This window comes from Pollicipes pollicipes, unplaced genomic scaffold, assembly GCF_011947565.3.
Source record: "Pollicipes pollicipes isolate AB1234 unplaced genomic scaffold, Ppol_2.1 Scaffold_3087;HRSCAF=3621_pilon_pilon_pilon, whole genome shotgun sequence".
Taxonomy (NCBI): domain Eukaryota; kingdom Metazoa; phylum Arthropoda; class Thecostraca; order Pollicipedomorpha; family Pollicipedidae; genus Pollicipes; species Pollicipes pollicipes.
In genome coordinates this window covers 31,737,057-31,758,225 of record NW_023596225.1, presented here as the reverse complement: position 1 = coordinate 31,758,225, position 21,169 = coordinate 31,737,057, and the positions used below count along the sequence as shown (strand labels likewise).

The following is a 21,169-nucleotide window of genomic DNA, read 5'->3' as shown; positions in this document are numbered from 1 at the left end:
AAGTGAGTCGTAGGCAGGGTTGTCACTTTGTATACTTTCGAGGTGGTCTGAGCCCCCTCTTGGTGCTGGCTTGAGCCCCTCTCATGCTCTACTGAGCCCCCCCCCCCCCCAATGCGTATGAGAAAAAGGCGAATACTGAGCCAATGAAATGCAGCAAGCAGCTGATCTGCTGGTCCACGAGGTATCTTAACGCATCACTATCAATATCACCATCGTCATGTATCATTGTGCCGGTCGCATTGGCTGTGAATGGAAAGTCATTCCACAACGTCGGAACGATTTGGAACCGACCACGTTGTTTAAGTTTGCCATTAGTGATGCCAATCAAAATAGCCGAAACTAGGGGAGAAATCAGGATTTGAGGGAAGGCAGGTTAATTTAGCTTTATTGGCTCAGCCCCTCCTCCCTCACAACTGATCTTAGAAAGTGACGGCCCTCGTCATCGATCACGACAGATTGTGAAAAAGTGCTAAAAATTGGCAGCATTGGTAAGCTTATTCAGCTACCGGAAAATCAGCATAATTTCCTTAATGGTTGTCAAGTTATTCAAGAAAACCCCAGACGGCTTCGTCCGACCACTCATTCGACAAGGGTTAACCACGTGCTAGAGTGGAGAGCAAAACACGCTTTGTAGAGTGGACATGCCCCATTCCATACCCTATTCACTTCCCAAGCGTCCGCAGGTCCCACCTGTCAAAAAAGGATTAAGGACGGACGTCTATCTACGTTGGGTGATGTATGCGATTAAACGTCGGCAAATAAACGATATAGGCAGACACGTGGGAATAATTATGTTGTAAATCACGCAAGGTTGATATAAGTTAAGCAACACATTTGCCCGCCTGTGACGCGCTCAACTTATGAGTTTAGCGCGTCACAGGTGATTATTTTGCGTGTTATGAAGAGGGCTTTGGTCATCGCGCCCTCCTGCATTCCCCGTGGCCTCGATCATTGGTTGCTGGGATATGAGTCTGTGAGGCACGAGCCATGCCACTCGCTCGAGCTGTGCTCCCGCCCGTAAAGAAGTGCTCATCAGGAGCGCAATCTTCCCCTCCAGCAAACTGGAACAAGCAGTTGTCCCGATGTGGCGTAAGCGGATGTAACTTTTGTCGTTCTTGGAAGACTATTTCAGCGCTTCCGGACGTTTAGCTGATTTGCTGAAACTGCTGAGTTGCCTGGGACTTAATGTCATTGAGGAGGATCGACTGATGTTTTACTGGAGCGGTGTGGGTCGGTATACGGACAGGCGTTCCCAATCGGGTGGAATTCTCGCGAGGAGGAGCAGAAGAGTCTCAGTGGGGAGTTGCTATGCAGCCGAATCATGTCTGAGTTAAGAAAGCGTCAGCATGTAAGTGCTGAGTAGAAAGTGATGTTACATGCTCTGTTACAGTAGCCAAAGCGCGGTCAGTATGTACGCTGACATGAAGGGATAACGCATGAAGAATATACGGGTTTAATAGCGTGATTTTATTTCTATTTAAATTCGCATTTACCCGGGAACACCGACCCGGAGTCTCCACCCCAACAAACGTTCTAATTCGCCGTAATGAGGCGTTGCGTTTTTACCGCTTGTTTGCTTAAAGGCGTCACAGGCGACAGCATGCGCAAGACTTGATGTGTAAAACAGCTGGTGGAACACGTTCAGATTTTCTGCTTTTCCGAAATTGATTTGCGACGTGGACCGTCTTGCCTGTCGTCTGGACCGTGTCGTCGGACGCACACTCTCTTGTTGGCGACAAATGAAGTCCCGATTCCCGATAACGTCCGCATCCCTGACCATTTGATCCACATCGAGAACGACGTCCAAGTTGTGGTCTGATTTGATGGTGACTTCGCGGCGCCGCTGTGGTGGGATTTGGACACAGATGGTCTTTGCGGTTGAAATTAATGCACGCTTCAGTGCGGTATCGCTGAGCCGCTTGAAATGTCCAATAAGGTCGCCGTAGGTTGCGCCGGTCGACCCGTAAAGGCCTTATGACCATATCAGGCAATTGCAGCGCATATCACGGGCGAGGATGAAGCCCACCGCGTGAACCAGTTGGCACAGCGCCAATATGGACCACCTGGCGGCGGATTTCGCGTTCGCTCCGCAGAAATAGTGCTCACGCGGTCCATGAACTGTGGTCAGCTGGTGACGGGCGCAGGGAGCAAGGCTACCGCGGGTCGACCGTGACGTGGTTTTGCGTGTGATGACAAACTTCTCTTCAGTGCTAGAGGCCAAAGCAAGAGTTATCCGTTATACTGGAAGTGCTCTTCTGTGGTGTTGGGAATTGTTCGCAAACGGCTTCGTGAGCAAGATTATTGTCCCAGGGACATCAATGGAATGTATCCTTTTAAACTTTTTGTGCGCTCCCATTATACAAAAAACAAATAGCCAAAAACTGCATCAAAATATATTGGTGAAACGCCGGAAATAACGCCCTGCGTCAGCAAACTCATGTTACCCAACCACATCCAAAATTATTTTACTTGGCAAAATTTTATCGTGGAAGATCGGTAATCGTTGATAAAATTATGTTCTCCGTCTGCGTCGTCGATTATGGCAGAATCTGCAGACGGCAGCTAGGCTCATGATCAGTCACGGAAATTGACGTCTCAGGAATAATGTATTAGTCATGTTCTAGTCATTGGCGACGGTGCACCAACCTCTAAGGCGCCGTGTTACAGGTGTTACGCACCAGGTCAGCGCACCGTCCACACTCGGCACCGCGACCTTTAGTCGACGTTATGTCTCTACAGTGCCCAACTCAATCACACAGCGGGCGTTTCTCGCATAACCAGCACAATAATTATACATTTTGACTGTTTGGCTAAAGTTGATCACTGCGTTACCTGTGCCTCGTGTTGCTCACTGCACCACGCCTTTGCTTCTAATCACACCAATAATAGCATGCCGTCATAAGTTACTATGGTTACTCACAACGCTTCACTCGGGACGGAATGACGAGCAGCCACGTTAACCCCAGCGACGATTCCGCCGCCCGCCTCGACGTGACTCGAGATAGCTACGATATGTTAACGCAGTCGTTATTCGGACCCATGTTGGCACGGGGGGGGGGGACACCCAGCCCCACATCAGAGACCATCACAGTTGGACCACCCATCTCACTGCCGGACGCTGAGGGCTGATCAAGGGCCGGTCTGCAGATCGGCGACCTGTGCCGGCATGTGCAGGCTGGCGGCTGGCAGCTCGGATCAACGTAATGCGACGCTACGACGGCCAGTAGGGGTAGGAGATCGACTCTGTAGTCGAAAGTCAAGTGATCATGTATGCGGTTATACACACGCATGCGTGAATGTTACTACACTACGGAGAGCCGCCGCAGTCGCTGCTCGGGAATCCTTGCCGTCGTCTCCTGTCGTCTTCGTTCACGTCTGCTCTGTTCCTTGACTCCAGTGGTGAGACGGCTGTGGAATTGACGCTTCATCAATGTCCATTGCAGACTGTGCGACAGTGGGTGCCTTTGCTCCTCAACGTTATCAAACATTACATAGCCTAAATGTTAGACAAACATTACGTGGGAATCTGTTCTCGCAACTGCAGCAGCCGATGACAGTCGGACAACAGTAGACCGTGGCAGCAGCACTTTTGTCTGCGCGCCTTCCGACCGGGTCTGATTCCTGCCTTACTTCTGCCCCCAGTGTCCCATCCCCACCCCCAGTGTCCCAGCCCCAGTGCCCTAGTCCCATCCCTAGTGCCGAAGCCCCATCCACAGTGCCCCAGTCCCATCCCAGCGCACCAGTCCCATCGCCAGTGCCCCAGTCCCACCTGTGGCATCTCAGTCTCGTCTCCGGTGTTTCAGTCCCATTTCGCGGTGCATCAGTCGTATGCTCCAGTTACCCTGTTCCGTCCTCCATGGCTCAGCCAGTCCCGCCACCTAATACTGTACCGTAGTGTCTCAGCTCCGTCCCCAGTGCTCCAGTTCCGCTGCGGAATGTTTCGATACCGCCCAGGATCTCAGTCCCGTACTCCCGCGTCTAAAGCGCATTCTCAGGGCTTCAGTCTCTTACTCCTTGCCGTGCCTCAATCCCACGCCCGAGTTCCTCGCCCCCCCCCCCTCTCCCTCCCTCCCTCCGCACCTTCTCCTACCCCAGAACATGACTCTCGCATCCCAGTGTCATGCTCTTGCTCCCCCGCCACTTCCATTGATTTGTTCCTGTCCCTCCCCCAGTGGCTCATACCTAGTGACCCAGTGCCTTAGTGCCGGTCCCTGAGGGCCTGAGTTGCGTCTTGCGTGGTCTCGGGCCTTTACCAACTGCCTCCGTGGTGTATTCCTGTTGTTCAGTGCCCAGCGCGGTGTCTCAGCTCCCCACCCGGGTCGAGCGTAGACCAGAAGCATGTTCGTAAACCAGGTGCAGATATCGCAAATGTTCGTATTTTCCCAATCGCTCATTTTCCTAGATGCTGATTTCTGTATTGCAGATGTTTGCGCCTCAGATGTTCGTAACCACACATGTCTGTGTGTGCAGATGTTCGCACTGCAACTGTTCGTAAACGCTAGTGTTCTTATCGCAGGTGTCCGTATGGTAAATGTTTGCTTGTGTAGATGTTTTATCGCACATGTTCCTAAGCCCGAAAAAAAATACGCTGGGAAGTTAAGAAAGTCGCACGAGTGGAAACAACGGCGGTGTCAATCCAACTCTCATGACACCGAGGCCAACGCGTTCCGCGCTTGCTGTGTTTGCAATTGTACAGTCTTCTAGCCCACGGTCTCTCCCTTCTCATAGTCCTTCACGAAGGTAAGTCCATGGCAATGAGTCACGTCACATTCAGGCCACCAGCTTCCATCTCTCGTGAACACCGCCGATATGGTTAAACCAAGACGCCATAGATGGGCGCGGCCAGACAAACGGCCGTTGCCATGGAGATATCGAGCCATTGCGCGCTGTTTTAGATAGATCGAGCCCGCCAACAATTAATTTTTGTGTCTTGCTATGGGCAGCGTATTCTGCTCATGCTAATCCATGTTAACTTCTCTGTTTTCATTATGTTATCTTTACAGCGTAAAGGGAAAACTGCTTTTCTGCAAATCTCTTCGGCTTTAACACTGGCTCAACAAGCGATGAGTACACCCCTGGTAGTGCTTACACAACAACAGTATCGGCACTGCTTCCCTTATTCGCTGCTTTATCCTCCACTCACACAACGACCACTTTATCCGGGGTAAGCTGTATGCTTCAGCCAGGAATAGACCGAAGTACCCCCTTCCCCACCCTCCATGGCGCAAGACTCGCCCGAGCGCCCACGCCCTGCCCATTTACCGATGACGGGTCCTTATGGGGGAGTCTCAAGTAGCAGCACTCCCAGTCGTAATATATATATATATATATATATATATATATATATATATATATATATATATATATATACCATGTCGGTGGCGACAATATGAAATCAATACTGAAGTCTGAGGGTAATTGGGAAGGTGACCAGGATCCCTACATATTTATACGGCATTAGGCGCCCTATCTGAACATTATTATGCCCTCTTATGGTACCGGTATCGTTCGCTTACGAACGTCTCTGGAGCGGGCATTTGAGGGCACAAGTTAACGACAATGGTTTTTCATCCGAACGTTTGTGCGCATGAACATGAGCGTTTACGGCATAAGCGTTAGGAACATCCGCAATGAGGAACGCATTTGCGGTGCAACATCTGCAATGCAAACATTCGCGACATGAGCATTTGCAAGCACGAATATTAGCGTTGAAGGACGCCTGCATTGCAGACATCTGCGAATGCGCCAACAGAAGTTTGTGTGCGAACTTTTCCGTGCGAATATCTGCCTTACGAGCCTGTGTCACGCGATCAGACCGTACATCTCAATCGAATGCCCACGTCCCTTTTAACAAAGAGTGGCACACGACGCGCTCCCTCTCCCCCCCACCCCCCCCCCTCCCCCCATGTATTGCAGCAATTGCGTAATGAGCGAGTGATTGGCGCTTTCGGCTCCACGGGGAGGCCCGTGTTCGAATCCCAGTTGTGCCACGACCCGTGGGTGCTTATATGGCCATTGCAGTCACGGGCTTTACATAAAAGGGCACGCGACGGCGCTCATAGTGGCCCGTTACAAAAACAGCGATTGCTTAGGGCGCAAAATCAGCCTGGAAACGAACGCATAATCTCGCGTGGGAGCCCGGCGCTCAGACCGCTACGCCATCACGCCACCAGCGTACTCGCGCTCTCACCAGTAGCAGCTAGCGGCCGGTGGCGTCTCGGTACCGCTGCGTGTCGCTGTGCGCCGCCTCAGTACCGCTCGGGCTCCCGGTACGGCTCGGATGGCTTCTCGGAAGGCTGGTAGCCCCACTGCTTCTGCCAGTGGTGGGTCCAGTACAGCTCGCCCTGATCGTTGGCGCGTTGCGCGTCCTTGCACACCCAGACGCAGTACACCAGGCAGAAGATGAGCGCGCAGAAGCCGCCAATCAGCAGCGCCAGGCCAATGAACCTGGCCGGCGACGCGTCACGTGTCACGTAATTGGCAGACGTCAGTGAAACGCACCTATGCGTGCACGTGCGCCGGTGTGTATGGTGGGGAACACTGCGTGTGTGACCACAGCTAGCGGTGCGGTCTACTTGAAGAGCTCGCGGTATACCTGTGCGGGGACACGGCATGTGACCCGAGTAGGTATTCCCGCATGCCGGCAGGAAGGGGCTCTGAGAAGCACATCTGGTTTATCCGCGGCCAATGACTCGATGCGCGTCACAGCACATGACCCTGCGTGCACGAGAACACGGTGCAGGCACCTGGGCAGGGCACGGCACGTTCGGGGGAGGCCTGAACACCGAGTTTTCTCAGCGGTATACGGGAGAAGAGTTTGGAAATGGAAGCATCAAGCAGTCGAACCATCAACTACCTGAGACCCCGCTGCGTTGTGTGCGATGGCTCGGGGCATAGTGGCTTAGAAAAGGCGACAGTTTCACATTAATGAATTGTTCACATTCACTGCAAGACGGCAGTGAGAAAGGTAGTAGTCCGCCCGCGTGCCTGCACAGAGGCACGAGCACCACCGACGAGTCTCAGGCCTGAGCCGCGTGAGCACTCACCATACAAACGGCGGATTGAAGAGCTGAAGGATGATGACAAAACCTAGCGCGATCAGCAGAATGGCCAAGTTCAGCAGCAGCATGAGGCAGCAGACGCCTGCAACAGAGCGGGCCGTGTCATAATTACCCTAACAGTCAGCTAACATGCGACGCCTCAGGTCTCAGTCCCCGGCATGCCCGGCGCGGTTTCAAACGACAACGGTCCAATTAAAGCCAGGGGCAACGTCAGCAAGGTCCAATCAAAGCCAAAGACAACGTCAGCAAGGCGACGAAGGCTGCGGTGGCGGACAACGTATGGGTGGCAATGCATGGCGGCAAAGCATTGCGATCAAGCGTGCGGCCGGTGACTATGCGCGGCTCTGAGAATCTGTGAACCCGTTGCCTTTCGCCGCACAAACGGTCGGAGTGGAAGACAAACGATGAAAAACGTTATTTTCGGGCACGTTATTTTCCACACCGCGTGAAGCCTGCGCTGAACGCGGTCGGCCACCTGCCGTCGGCTTTGCGACGCTGGTGAATGGGTACCGAAGAGCAGGGAAAAAATGGCCGATGCGAGCCGGCCTGGCTCCTATATTAGCCACCCGTAGCCACATGTGCGGTGCTAGTCCATCGGGGGCTATAAGATAGGCGAACGTTAGCTCGCAGAACAACATCTCCAACGCAGCACCCGGATGGCGCCCGGTCGCCATGGTCCCTCGTCGTGGTCCCACCTTTCGTGTTGGGGCAGCACGGGTGAGGAGCTGCCATGGTCTCCATCATCAGGTTGCCGTGGCGGGACGTCTTCGTCTTCATCGTGCCGTCTGAGACCCCGCTGCGGTAAGTGCGCTGGCTTGGGGCGTAGTGGCTGGAACAAGGCGACGGGCCGACATTAATGAAACCTGAATGTGACTGATGAATCACAAAAACACGAGTGAATTGCGGACATAAATACTGAGGCATGCACATTACAAGCGAAACAATGACGGACCTAACAAATACGTCTCTGTATTTTCTTCGCTGCATCAGAGTTTTAATAGGGACGCCATATGGCCAGGGTAGCCGGCGCGCCCTACGTCCCAAATCATCAGAATAACCATCATCATCATCATCATCATCATCATCATCATCATCATCATCATCGGTCATGTGCTGTTCGTGCTTTCATTTCGTTCATTCTATTCCCGTGCTTTCATTTCGCATGCACGTGCTGGCTATCGGCCGAGCGTAGACCAACTGAGCTGGCTTCGATGGCGAAGGACGTAAGGCGCCTGTCTGCGACACGCACAGACACTTGCCTGGGCTACTCGGCCTTCTCACTGGTCAGCGCGACTCGTCTTTACAGCTCCTCTGATTAGGCATTGGTATACTGGTTACCTTGCGGCGAACTAGCCGCGTTTTGGTGACTTTACTCAGCCGTTGATGACGTGTTTCGTTCCCACGCCAACTACGGCACCCCACCCCCATCCCCACCCCCACCCCCTCTCCCACCTCTTCTCCTCCTCCCCCCACTCAGGTAAAAGCGCTCACGGGCACTGATTCCGTCCAACACCCACATACAACACTCCGCCTCCAAGCGTACTGACCTCATCTCGCTGACCGGGGGCGGCTGATGCGCCTCGGCGTATATCTCGCTGGCCTCGCGCTCCTCCGGGTCGTAGCGGCGGTCGTGGCCACGGTCGTCGTCGTAGCGGCGGTCGTGGCTGCGCTCCCGTGACCGGCCGTGGTGGCCGCGGCCCGTGTCGTAGCGCTCCTGCTCGTGCATGTCGTAGCGCGGCGTGTCCAGGATGAACTCGCTCACGGCCCGGTCCGACGGCGCGCGCTCTGTCTCGCTGCGCTGCTGCGGCGAGGCGGCGGTGAAGGTTTCCCCAGCGGGAATCGGGTCCTGACCTCTCGACGTACAGACTCGACCACGTACGCTCTCCGTTTGTGACGGGCAGTTGGCTCGTGTCCGGCACCGTATCGTACATGTCAGCAAGCAGGTAGAATGTGCAAGTCGATCCATTTTAGAGATATCTATGAAAGATATCGAAAGATATCGAAGGTATCGTCCAGCCGTTTTGACGGGGCGAGCGATGTGATATCTGACTTTGCTGAGTAAGACGACCGGGACGAATAGTTTATCTGCGCCTAACCCGTGGAATCACCAAATACAGAGTGGATGTGCCGTAGCGGAGTATCATGTAGTGCTCGCCTTATTCGGGGGTTCGGATTGCATTACAGCAAATGACACGTTTCTCCTTTCTTTGGTCGTTGGCGTTTACCTCATCAAAAACCGCAGTAATTACATCATTAGGATAACAAGAAATGTGGAAAAGGTGAGACTAGGTAGCTAAATTTATGGAGTTTGCAAGCATGGAAACGCCAAACTCCTGTCTGCCTAGCGACGGAAAATGGCCACAAAACGGTATACAGCCGTTCTGAGTTGTCCTTCCGCGATCCGGCGTTTGGCGCAATCTCATATTCACCCTCTCCCTCCCTACCTCGTCATAGTCGCGGTGCATAGCCCGCTGCCGGTGATCGTCATCTCGATGTCGGTAGCGCCGGTCGTCCTCCTCATCCTCCTGGTACCGGTTCTCCACGTCATCCCGATGGTGGCGCCCCTCGTGGCGGTGTTGGCGCGACATGGTCACCCTGGAACGGGGGTGGCGTCAGGGAAAATGCGGTCTGTTGGCGCGAAATGGTCACCCTGGGACAGGGGTGGCGTCAGAGAGAATGTGGTCCTCAATAGACTTCACATGAACATATATTTAAGACAGACATTGACTTCCAATAGTAGGTTGCAATGTGCCAGTGTGTGTCTTCGACAGCCTGTGATTTGTCCTGCCGTGCTTTCAACAAACCGACCCGGGATCCGTCTGGGTGATCCGTGTGCCAAAATGTCTTCAGGATATGTTTAATTGATGGCCAAGAAAAGTGTTAAATTTCAGCTTTCTAGCTGAAACAGCTTGGCGATGATGTAAGACACAAAAGGGAGCCGAGTTCCCCCCGTGCAAACATAAGGTTAAAAACTGAGGTGAAGAGAGAGACGATTTGCCGAAAAAAACCAGCTTCAGGCAATAGAGAAGTAAAAAGAGATTGGAACACCTCCTGTTTCGATCAGTGATCTCACCTTGACCTAGACAATTTTGAGGGTTGTGACGCAGAAAATATGAGATCGCGGAGCAAATCGCCTTGAGCCGGCAATGAACCAAGCCTTGTAACCAACTCTTGAGCCCTTATTGTGGGAGCTAGCGAGGTGACGTCACAATCAGCTGACCGGCGGACGTACAGCGCCTCTCGGTGAGTTATTTCCAGCTGAATCATGAGTTTCGAGTTTTGGACATGACTCTGAGTCAATATCCGCCTCCTCAGACTGCTCATCTGTCAAGTTTGAGTTCAAAGATGACCCCTGTAGAAAATAAATCAATCCAATCGAGTTTGAGTGAGTCCCAAACAATCACGCGTCCCGCGTGGATTCTGAATGCGACTGGCTCGACTCCTGCCCGGTTGACGCTGCGGGGATGTCATCAGCCCCATGCGTTGATGAACAGATTGGAACACACTCGAGATTGGGCCGTGTGGTGCTGTCGGCCCTCAAAGCCGTCCAGAATTAGAGGCCGGCGACAGATGGCGCGGCGGCTGGTCGTTTATTGGCGCCTGGAGAGCGTCGGACGCGGCCAGGCAGTGACACGATGGGGTCGGGTTGAGAGATGAGGGGTGAGATGAGGTGCGGGGTGAGAGATGAGGTGCGCCTACGGTGCGATCTGCGATTGTATCTGGGAGGAGCGGACTTGCTGTGACAGGGGCCTCACCGAAATCACCGAAGCTGGCCCCGGCAGCACCGGTCTATTTTATTCGCTGGTCCATGAATCTTGCTTTTGACGACGTAGGCGTGTCAGAAACTCTGGGTCGGGAACGATGGGCCAGGAACAGTGGTTTTAATGTGTTTCATGTACCTCGCATGAGATGAATAAAAATTTATAGTGGACCACTGTCTGTTATTTTGTTTTAAGGAGTGCAATTTGGGTATCGCAATGGGCACGGGGTGGTTTGTAACTATCAACGGCCTTTTCACCAGGGCTTATTGGACCGCCATGTCTTCACATGTTTTCCATTCGCACGAAATCCGATCGATCGCACGAAAATGTGTGTTGCTCAAGCGGCTTCAGCGTATCATATCTGAGTTACAAACAGTTTTAATGAGTAACGAAGCAGGGCGCTCTTATCTCGAATAACTGCTGAATCTCTTTCAAATCTTAACTATTTGAGTACAAGTTGCCGAAACACCTCACGTAACAACCATTCGTGAAAACAGCTGATGTTCAGGTATCTGGCCTGCTGCTAGTACTACATTTTTCCTTGATACGGTTGAGAGTATCGAGACTGGAATTGTGAGATATGCGCTGATATGCAAGATATGCGCAAGATATGCATACCTACACCTCCCTACATATCCGTACCTACACAATGATGCGCGTAGCATAAGATGAAAATTCGGAGCAAAAGGTAAAAAAATATGGATGGGTTGACTACAGCTCATGAACGCACGCCCGAGTGGCCGGTTAAATACCGTTCGTTCGGGTGTGGGTCAGTTTGACGCCATTGATATCTCAAAAACTAAGCGAGCTAGGAGCACTAAATTCAAAGGAAGTGTTGACTCCTGCGTGAACTCGCTTGTGCTAAAACTTCAGGCTCCTAGCTTATGGCTTTCGTGTCAAATAAGGTCTAACAAGGTCAAACTCCAGACTGGTGTTCAAAGTGCCCCCAGACCTTCCGATGAACCGCCGTGCACCTAGATACCTACTCTAAGTAAAAATCACTGGTGTTTATTAGAGATCCGTGACCTATTGTGACCTTTCCAAGGCCATGGTTACCAAAACCATACACGACTGCTTTAAATTTTTGTCATCTGAGCAAGCATCAAGAATTACGCCAAGCAGTTTGTTCCTAAAAAAGCTTACCTGGGCCATTTTAGGTCATTGATCTATTCTGACCTTCAGAAATTCCAAGGCAGATGTATAATGTGGTTCCTGTTGTCAATAAACTGAAAATGAGCACCACAAACTACCCCATCCAGCAAACTCTAGAGCAATAAAACAGGTCGGTTTTGACCTTGGTCTGGCCTTTATATCGCACCCCAAGTCAATGGAATTTGTTAATTCAATTGTTGTGTTGTCCATTTAAGTATCACAGAGATGTATGGCTTCGTCTAACGCTCCGTTGTTGCATCAAATTGAGCGATTCCCTTGAAATTGCCCTCGCGGAATCTATGGTTTGACTTTGACCTACTGTAGGTCAGTGACCTTACAAGGTACATCTAAATTTTGGATGTCAAACGATTTGCTATTTTGTTGTCTACAGCTATGCAGAATTTGGTGTGGCTACACCATACCGTTCGGAAATAATTCCGGAAAATATTCGGGGGTCAGGGCGTGGACGTTGGAGTGGCTATGTCTAAAATGTTTCCGACGTAGACGAAAAATGTTTTATCTCGGGAAAAGGGACAAGTTCTCCAGTTGAAATGTTGCAGACGTTTCATCTGGGGAACTCGTCTCTCTTGGTGCCATTTGATATGGTTAAAGCACAAAAATGATTCAATTTGCCAAAAAGTTAGTGAGGTCCGGACAATACCAGTCTTAGTAGTGGTCACGCTTATGTGCTGCTCTTTCGATCGAAAGATGCGTTGCTAGCCGGACGTTAAAGTCTCGCACGCCTCAAATGGACGCGTTAGACTGAACATTTGAATTATTGCTGAGTTTTTTTAGGCTTTGGTAGTTACCGACAGTGATCTTTCCACTTAAGACAATTTCATTCCGCACAATTTAACTTTTGCATTGTTAAGGACGTTTGGTCTGCATACTCTCAAACGAAATACAATTACAGTGATTCGACTTCCCGATTTCCAAGGGAATTCAGCGCAATAAAGAGATTAAATCATAAGGACGAGCCTCCAAGCGCTTAAAGTTTTTGCAAGATATGAATGAGGCATAAAGTACTCTCCAACAACGTGCATACGTCAAATGCCGCAGGCGATTCCTATTCCGGAGATCCCAAACATCCCCGAAAGGAAATCGTGTTCGTCGACCGGCCATCGAGGTTTGATTCACACTCGATTTGGTGATCATCTGCAGGCATAGCGGGGCAGGGTGCATCCCCCTGCGATAAGACTCGTCTCATTTCCGTAACTGCGCCTGCACAGTCGTCGCTGGGTGCGCCTGATGGCGATCTGCACAGACACCCAGCCTGCACCGCCGCTGGGCCCGGCCGCCGCCGAACGGTAGCGCAGGGAAACTGCAACGCCGTGTAGGAATGTAGCCACGCCTGCCGGGATCGCCCACACGGAGATATGTACCGAACACCGCAGGTCGCCGCTGCGCAGCTGCAGTCGTCTATGCAGATTACGCTGGGGGTTGGAATCGCTGGAAACGCATGGGCTATGTGCACCAATCTTGCCTTGTCACAAAGGTGGCAAAGGTGCCCCGTGCCCCTAATATGGTGTCGTTTGGCATGGCGTGGCATTATCAAATATTGATGAAAACATTTCACATTCATAGGAGCATTTTCGCATGAAGTATCCCTGTAGTCTGTGCTTAGAAGAGCTTGGCGTTACTTCTAATTTGCTGATGTGTTTGACTCTAAAGGAAGCAGCAGATACCATGAGAAAATAACTAAGAATACATCCGGCGAAAGCACCCAAGGCTCAGGGTAAGCAGACTACACACCATCTTTTTACGCTTACACTTCGATCCAGTCATGCGGTTCAAAGCTGAAAGTGTCGCGCGTGCTCGCAGGTGGTGTGACCTCACAGCTGTCAGCTGAGCTGACCACCTGTCCGGCCGCCATACCTTGGCGCAGGGCGTGACCGGAGAGCCTGTCCGGTCCTTCTTCGCCGACCTGGTGTCCTGGAAGGTCACGAGTGTCCTCTTCCGCCGACCAGCACCACCCACCGGCCGCCGCACCCGCCTTCAGCGCCGCAGCAGCCCCCTGCGCTGCGCTAGCTCGTCGCCGCACGCCAGGCACCGTCACACGATGACTTTCTTGGGCTCGCCGCCGGCAGCGCCGCCCCTGCGAACGCCCTTGAAAGTGAAATCCAGCGGGCGGGCAGGGGCCTGTGCAGGATGTCGGTTACGTGAATGCACGCTACCCCGACCGTGAGAGGAGAGCGGGGGCAGTGCAAAGGCACAAGCAGGCGGGGGAGTGGAGTACGCCACACTGACATTGCAGTTCGCACTGCCAAAGATGTGACTGCGGTTCTGTATTGCGATGGAGGCAGGGGTGAAGTTTCCTATTCAGCTGGGGCTCCAACTTCCCTCAATTGGGCTTCAGCCTCCCTCTCCCCTCCAACTTTAAGAAAAAGTGAGCCAAATCCGAGGAAAACCCGGTGCGTTAGTGTGCTTTGCGAGCATATAGTAGTATTGTTTTACTGTTGAACCGTCAAACTTTGTGACGAAAGAACTTATTTGCCGAAACTACACGCCTGAATGGAGGGAACAAACACAAAACATGTATGCTCGCTGAGCCTGGACAGAGCCTAAAAAATGTCAAAATGCAGAGGTGGGCACCAAGTCGTCAAACGTAAATATGCTAATCAACCAGAAGAGTATTTCGTTCACGAATTAATGTATTCGTTAGCTTCAAAAACGATCAACTCAGAATTGTGTACGTCCGTTGAATTTTTGCCTGTTGAAACTGAGGCCGCTAAAGCTATGTTGGAAGGCATATTTTCAGTTGAATTTGGAGTGTTATCTTTTGCACAAGTGTTGGGTAGGGCCTATTATCAGCACATGGGGGGATTCGAGGATATGGGCCTTGGGAACAACCAAGTTACCCGGGAACAATGGTTGACGTTGACAACCTTCATGCTGACACGCAGCGTAAACTATTGTAAGAAAAGCACTTTTCCATTTTGATGAACTGTAATAACATGAATGGAAATTTTGAGCTTTTGACTGTGCAGGGTGAAACGTTGATCTTTTGTGCACGTATAAGTGTGGCAGTAAAATATGTAACCTATGTAATGGACGTAATTTCTGAGTCTTCGTGGCCGCGTCCGATTGCACATCTAACCCGTGGGAAGGGTAATGTTCCACGTAGAGTGGCAGCTGAACAGCATTTGTCACCTATGCGAATGCATAGATGTTCCTGGCTTTTACACATTGGCATGGGATAGCATATATTATGTTCATCACTATTATCGTCGGAAGACGGCATTCTCTACTTCGTCGACTTCCGCTTCGCTTGCCCGCCTTGTGTCTTTGTTTTGCTTTGCTTTGCATCGATCATCCTCGCTTACGATTGGCTGGTCCGCTTTTTGTGGCGAAACTCTTGAAATGGGCAGTATGGCTCCTACTGCAGCACAGGCGACTGATGACTGGTGACTGGTGCATCCAGCGTAGTTCCACCGGACCCCAGCTCAGTCCGTAAAAGGGTGCTACCTGGTCCCACGTTCGAGAAGCCGCCTCCTGCAGGGCACCACTTGGTCCGGCGCTAGAGGCATCCTGGAGCGGCCTGTCGGTCACATCCGCCGGTGAGAATGCCTACTCGGGGAGACTTCTCTGTCGAAGAGAAGATCCCAGTTGCTCTGAGCGCGGACTGAATGCTGGAGCCGGTAACGACGTGGCGTGCGCGATATCCATGATTTGCTGGATGTCGTAGCTTGTCACCGCTCCCCTGGATTTGTCCACATTCAGGCCGTCATCGCCCTGCTGTAGTAAGTCTTCGGCGGGCCGAAGGTCGCTACGTCCAGGGGCTGAAGGCGGTCAGAAGTGTGCGGCTGAAGCGTAAGAATCGTGATCCTGTTGGCGCGAGCGAATTCCCTCGTCCGAAATGAGATTTGAGAGGCGTGGTTGTCCAGGATGGTGAGGACTTGTTGCTCTACTGAGCACCGAGTGGGTCTTTGAAAGTGGGTGAGGTACTCGAGGTGCATATCCTTGTTTACCCATCCCCTTCGTTGCACATCCTGCAGTGCCGGTAGGTGTGCCTCGAAGGAAGTGGCCCTTGAAGTTCACTCTAGGAAAGATGATGAGGGGTGCTCCAGAACTCCCGACGGCGTTGGCTGAACAAAGCAGCGTGCACAACTCTCCTCTTTCTGCGGAGGCGACGGAGTCCGCCTGCCTCGATCCCCTTTTTTTCGCCGCCGCTCTTCTCAGTGTCTGCACCGTGATTACGCCCGTCTCATCAACGTTGAAGATGTTCTCAGGCGAGAACATGTGCTTTTCTCTCCCTCTCTCCAGGTTTTTTTTATACTGCTCCCACCACGTGCTTGTTGAAAGCGTTGACACGAGCCAGACACGTAGCTTGCGGTGTGTCGCCCCTGTATTGGGTTGAGTTGTCCCATAATCATCTTACCAACATCCGTGTTGGAACAAATTGCCCCACTACGATATGGCAAATGAAGCAGCATATTGACTATTTGCTTTCAAGCTCAGCCGCGCAAAATCTATCACGATTTCAAGAGCAGACATGGTCAAATACATCAGCAAAAACATGAAATATCCAGTACCGGAGGCAACGAAAAACGTGATATATTCGCGGAAATATTTACATAATGGGAAAGAATCATATTAATGCTGGGAGCGCACACACCGTCCACCCGCTGCCGCTCGCGTCACAGCAGGTAAGACCGAGCAAAAAAGTTCCGAGCTTCAGGGAACCCGCTCGGAAACAATGGAGTCTTGGGAGAAGAGATACGGAGAGTGGATCAACTTACCAGCGTGTTCAAATTACCCCCCTCACCCTATGGGGATGTGGTGGGGTCTCCCCCTTGGTACCTCCTGGGCGAAAGTAAGCGTGAAAATTCGGGCAAGAGTCAAGTTAATGATTCTCATTCCGTATGATGCATTAAAGGAACCGGTCACATTCTTAATCGCATGTACTCAGTTGTCACCTTTTTGCTACTTTGTTTATTTTATTTATTGCTTCTTGCCGAATTCATCAGATGGCGGCTGTCATGAACTGCGGTCATAAGTCAATGTTCTGTCCGTAACTGTATCAACACCGGAACACAAAATCGCAAATTTGCAAAGAAAACCCTTTTGGAGATACATCAGTGCAGACAGCCCGGGCGAGATAAGCGCGCCAATGCTGCAAGCCAGCTGACAGGTGCCTGCGAGATGTCGGGAGCGTCATGATGGCGACGGTGTTTGTCAGCTTCTGTGCAAGCAGCCCGCGGTGTGTATCCAATGTTTTGTAGACGCGTTGTTGCAAACCAAAATCTTCGGCTCACTAATTAAATGAAAAATATGATGAAATTGTGCATAAATCCATGTCGAGTCCCCCACACTACCGACGGTAGGGAGCTGTGGAAGGGATACAGGCGTTCACCGTAATATCTCCAGGCGTTCAGTGACAGCCAGAGGGTGCTGTAGATTGAAGTCACCGCGATATGAAAGCTGTCAGGAAAGTGATAAAACAAGTGGTTATGAAATAAAGCTAAGGGCACGGATTCACAGGGTTCACAAATATTTCACCAGATTCGGATCTTGCGAAAGCTAGGAGCTGTCAGCATGTAAGGGCTATAGGTTTCACGATCACCCGCAGTGTACCTGTCAGAGCCAAGGTAGATTCCGGTGTCGAATATGTTTGGGTTACTTTCCGAACCCTCCGCAGACATTCACAAACCTGGTCTGAAAGAAGGGCATTCCCTTTTCACTGTATTCTGGACGTGGCCCTGAGAACCCTCTGCCCTTTGACCCGTACTTGACCAGAGCACACGCGTGAGGTAAGATTATGTCTAAAAGACATTTGGCACCCACATGTTGCCAGTGACTATTGGTTTCCGCTCTTTTCCCTGCGCGAAGAGCCTCTTCAATCGTGCCGCCTCCCGTGACCGCAAAATGCGTGTCAAGTAGCAGCTCCGACCCCTTGAGCAGTCACAATCACTCGAATAATATCCCATTGAAAGCCCTTCCATACACTGAGAGCATCTGATATATGAATGATGCCACCGAATCTAAGTGTCCTTGTGATGGAGGACCGTATTTTATCGTTGTTCACGCTACACATCGTGTTTTTAACGGCTTGCTCTATGCACACCTCGTTTCTCGTACACATGAGAAGTGTCTCCCTGACAAAATGCCAAAGAATTTCGTTGTGCCGGTGAGCTGTGACCGACACCGGTACAGGACGGACGTGAATGTATTTTCGTGGATCGTCACAATGGTTACGTCAAAACACGTCACACGGGTAAATTTTGAGGCAATGACATAATTTGTGTCGTCTCAGCAGTGCTAGATGCATATCAGCTATATTTGTGAGCTGTCTTCCAATCACAGATCACCCGGGTTCATTTCATGCCTTTAAAGGGAGGGTCCCACCTTTGGGGCATGTTTCAAAATCATGCTCTGGTAAAACCTCAGAACTAGTTAGTCTAATAATAGTACTGGGTAATGCCATGGCAGTACCGTGAAGACTAATAAGGATATAAATTGTATTCATGTTCGAGTCCGAATCACGCTGCCAACGCTTTGTGACAGCACTCCGCTTCTTCCCTCCAATCACGACCACCGTCGTCATAACAACCGCCGTGCGCACTTGTACTGGTGCGAATAAAAGAACGTTTGTGATTGACCCAGCGGACAATGTCCTGTTACCAAAGAGCGCATCGGTTGAAGTTTGAACCAGTGCGTCAGATGGGTCATTTGACGCTCTCATTCCCAAGGCCAAAGTGCGCTTTGAAAAGATCCACTGGGGTAAACGCTGCAGGGAAAATTAAAGCCATCGCATAACGTTTCGTTGAATTCGCGTGATAATAGCTTCATGTTCGCACATATTTGTATGTAAACAGAGAGTTTCAAGCATTTGTAGCACTCTTACGCACTTTGTAGCACTTCTTACGCACTTGTAGCACTTTTACGCAATCATTTTGATACCATAATGTGTTGCAAATATCACAGAACACATGCGTTGGATTAATCAAGACAAAAAGTATCAATCAAGACTTGGATGGCTGCGGCCAGCGGCCGCGGCCGTTAATGTCAGGGTGGCCAAAGGGCGGGGAGTACCGCGTCTAGCATTACAGATTACGTTCAACTTTGTCCCAGCAGATTTGTAATAGGAATGGAATTTCACTACTGGAACCCGTGATTGACAGGGCCCGTTTATCGTCTCATTGTGGACCATTCCATTGTCATTTCTTGGATTTCCATTAAATGTCAAAGTTGGAGGAACAAACGTAAGTGGTCCCCTGACATTAGTGGTCCCCTAACATTCAGGACTTCGTCCTGTTCCTCTTGAGCAAAATGTGTCCCCGGTCGACTCAAAATCCCTTGCCTTCACAGGCTCCCCCGTTAGGCACTCGTGGGCCTCTGGCCGATGCGTGGGGCTACCTTGTCTCAGGACCTCGACTAATGCAGAGGGCCAGTATCTTTATCGCGGACCCGGGCCTTATCGCTGCTTCGAAAAGGACCCCCACAGCCGGTGATCACTGACTTCATCGGCCCGGTGACCCCCGATGGGCGCAAGAGGCCCTTTGGCTGACCTTTGAGGACCAGACATGCCGGCCGGGGTGGTCCCCGGCCCTTTCCCCTTCGGGCACTCGACTTGGGCCCTTGATTGCCTGTCCCGAGGGCCTCGAAGGTCACTCAGGGCCTACAGGGAGGATACGCCCATGTGTCTCCCCCCCCCCCCCCTGTATGTGCCTCCGGACGTAAAGGTATGTATATAACTCATACAACAAGCGACTCGCTATCAGAACGCAACTCTAATGTGAATGGTTGTGTCTGCGTCCCAAAACATTCAAACGTTGAGCACAATTTCCAAATAAAGGGGATGTCAATTGGCTCTCAATCCATGCTGAGCAAACTGCTTAAGTTCAAATAAGCTTTTTGCTAGAAAGTTTAAGAAGTTTGGCATGATTGGTAGTTGTTACGGGAGTAAGATCTTTCTAGTTTCCCACTTCTTTTCAATGTGCAGCTGCACGTAAGCACCAAATCTTCATTACGCGGCGTACATTCTGCTGGCCCGGTCACTTGGCGTTGCGGCATGTGTCAATACAGTTCTGAAAAATCGGCAGATACGTCACTCAAATCCAACTGTAATCCAGAATTGTGACAGTCACCTAAAAAATCAGCAGGAGTTCCACGTGAGCTGAAGCGTTCAGTGTTCCTGTGAAGTGTCACTCATTGGAATACCGAGCTTATTGACCTTTCATTTGCATGACGCGACGTTTCATCCACACCATGCGTTTGAAGCGGAATTCAACAGCGTCTTCTTTGACAGCTTTAGCAGCACCGCCGCTCCTGTCCACGCACATTTGAATCATTGTGACTTTTGAAGGGCGTTCCAAAATTGTAGGACATGCATGTGTGGAGGCTTAAAGGACGCTGGATAGCTTAAAACAAGAACATACCACATACCAGCAAAAACAAAAGGCAAGAAAAACTCCAAGCCACTACGCATAAAATTAGAGCTCTGGTTGGTTCCGAGCCTGCCTAGTTCTGGCAATTCTAAATGGCAAGAATGATGATTGGCAAGACTTTTCGCTTTCGTTGACTGTGGCGAGAAAATAAACGTCGAAAAAACGTAAATGCTTAGAACGGATATTGGTCGTCATACACAGTATTGTGTTCCCATGCAGTTGTCGTGGTCCGATGCGCCTCCGTCTGTGTCATCGCGTGTTGCATTGGGGGGGGGGGGCTATTTTGGAAAAGAGACACTGACGGCTTTCCGTGAATCATGACTTGAGCTCCTATGGGTCAGGCGGTGATGAGATGGCTCAATCATTTGCAGACGACATTTTCGCCAGTTTCACGTCGTCACCTCCCCTAGTGGTCGATATTTGATAACAGTCATTAAAAACGCCCGGAAATGGGCCACTCCCTGGTTTATGGACGATTATTCGCGGGCGTCTACACAAACGGACACATTCCTGCCGGTATGATCGTCTGTTTTCTCCTCCGTCAGTATGAGTTCGTATAATCTCGCTGACCTGGGCCTATTTTCGTCTCGTTTTCTTCAGGTTTTTGCGATTTTAAAAGTTCACGTGTGGTCACAGGTTAATCGAATGGGGAGACAAAATGGTGGTGGATTTGCCAGATTGCAGAAATAAGTCACATTCTCAAACAGCATTTGAGTGTGCGATCGGTGGCTGCCAAGACACAATGTCAGCAGAGTTGTCACTGGCCGGGCCTTGACAGGTCAGGCCGCTGAAGCCGTTTCGTTTCAGG

General features: G+C 51.1%; 1 protein-coding gene across 2 annotated transcripts; it reads right to left on the bottom strand.

The window, feature by feature from the left end:
* Positions 1 to 2,541: 2,541 nt before the first annotated feature.
* Positions 2,542 to 14,046, bottom strand: LOC119090543 (sarcoplasmic reticulum histidine-rich calcium-binding protein). 2 transcript variants are annotated; one of them, XM_037213365.1, is made up of 7 exons: positions 13,850 to 14,046; positions 9,506 to 9,656; positions 8,609 to 8,862; positions 7,757 to 7,890; positions 7,047 to 7,143; positions 6,191 to 6,447; positions 2,542 to 3,408 (listed from the first exon to the last, which is right to left on the bottom strand). In XM_037213365.1, the coding sequence occupies exons 2-6, from the start codon at positions 9,647 to 9,649 to the stop codon at positions 6,249 to 6,251; spliced, it is 828 nt and encodes a 275-aa protein (XP_037069260.1). In that variant the 5' UTR covers positions 9,650 to 9,656; positions 13,850 to 14,046; the 3' UTR covers positions 2,542 to 3,408; positions 6,191 to 6,248. The 2 variants fall into 2 exon arrangements, with proteins under 2 accessions (XP_037069260.1, XP_037069261.1); XM_037213366.1 differs by having other exon boundaries at positions 8,609 to 8,859.
* Between the last annotated feature and the right edge of the window lie 7,123 nt (positions 14,047 to 21,169).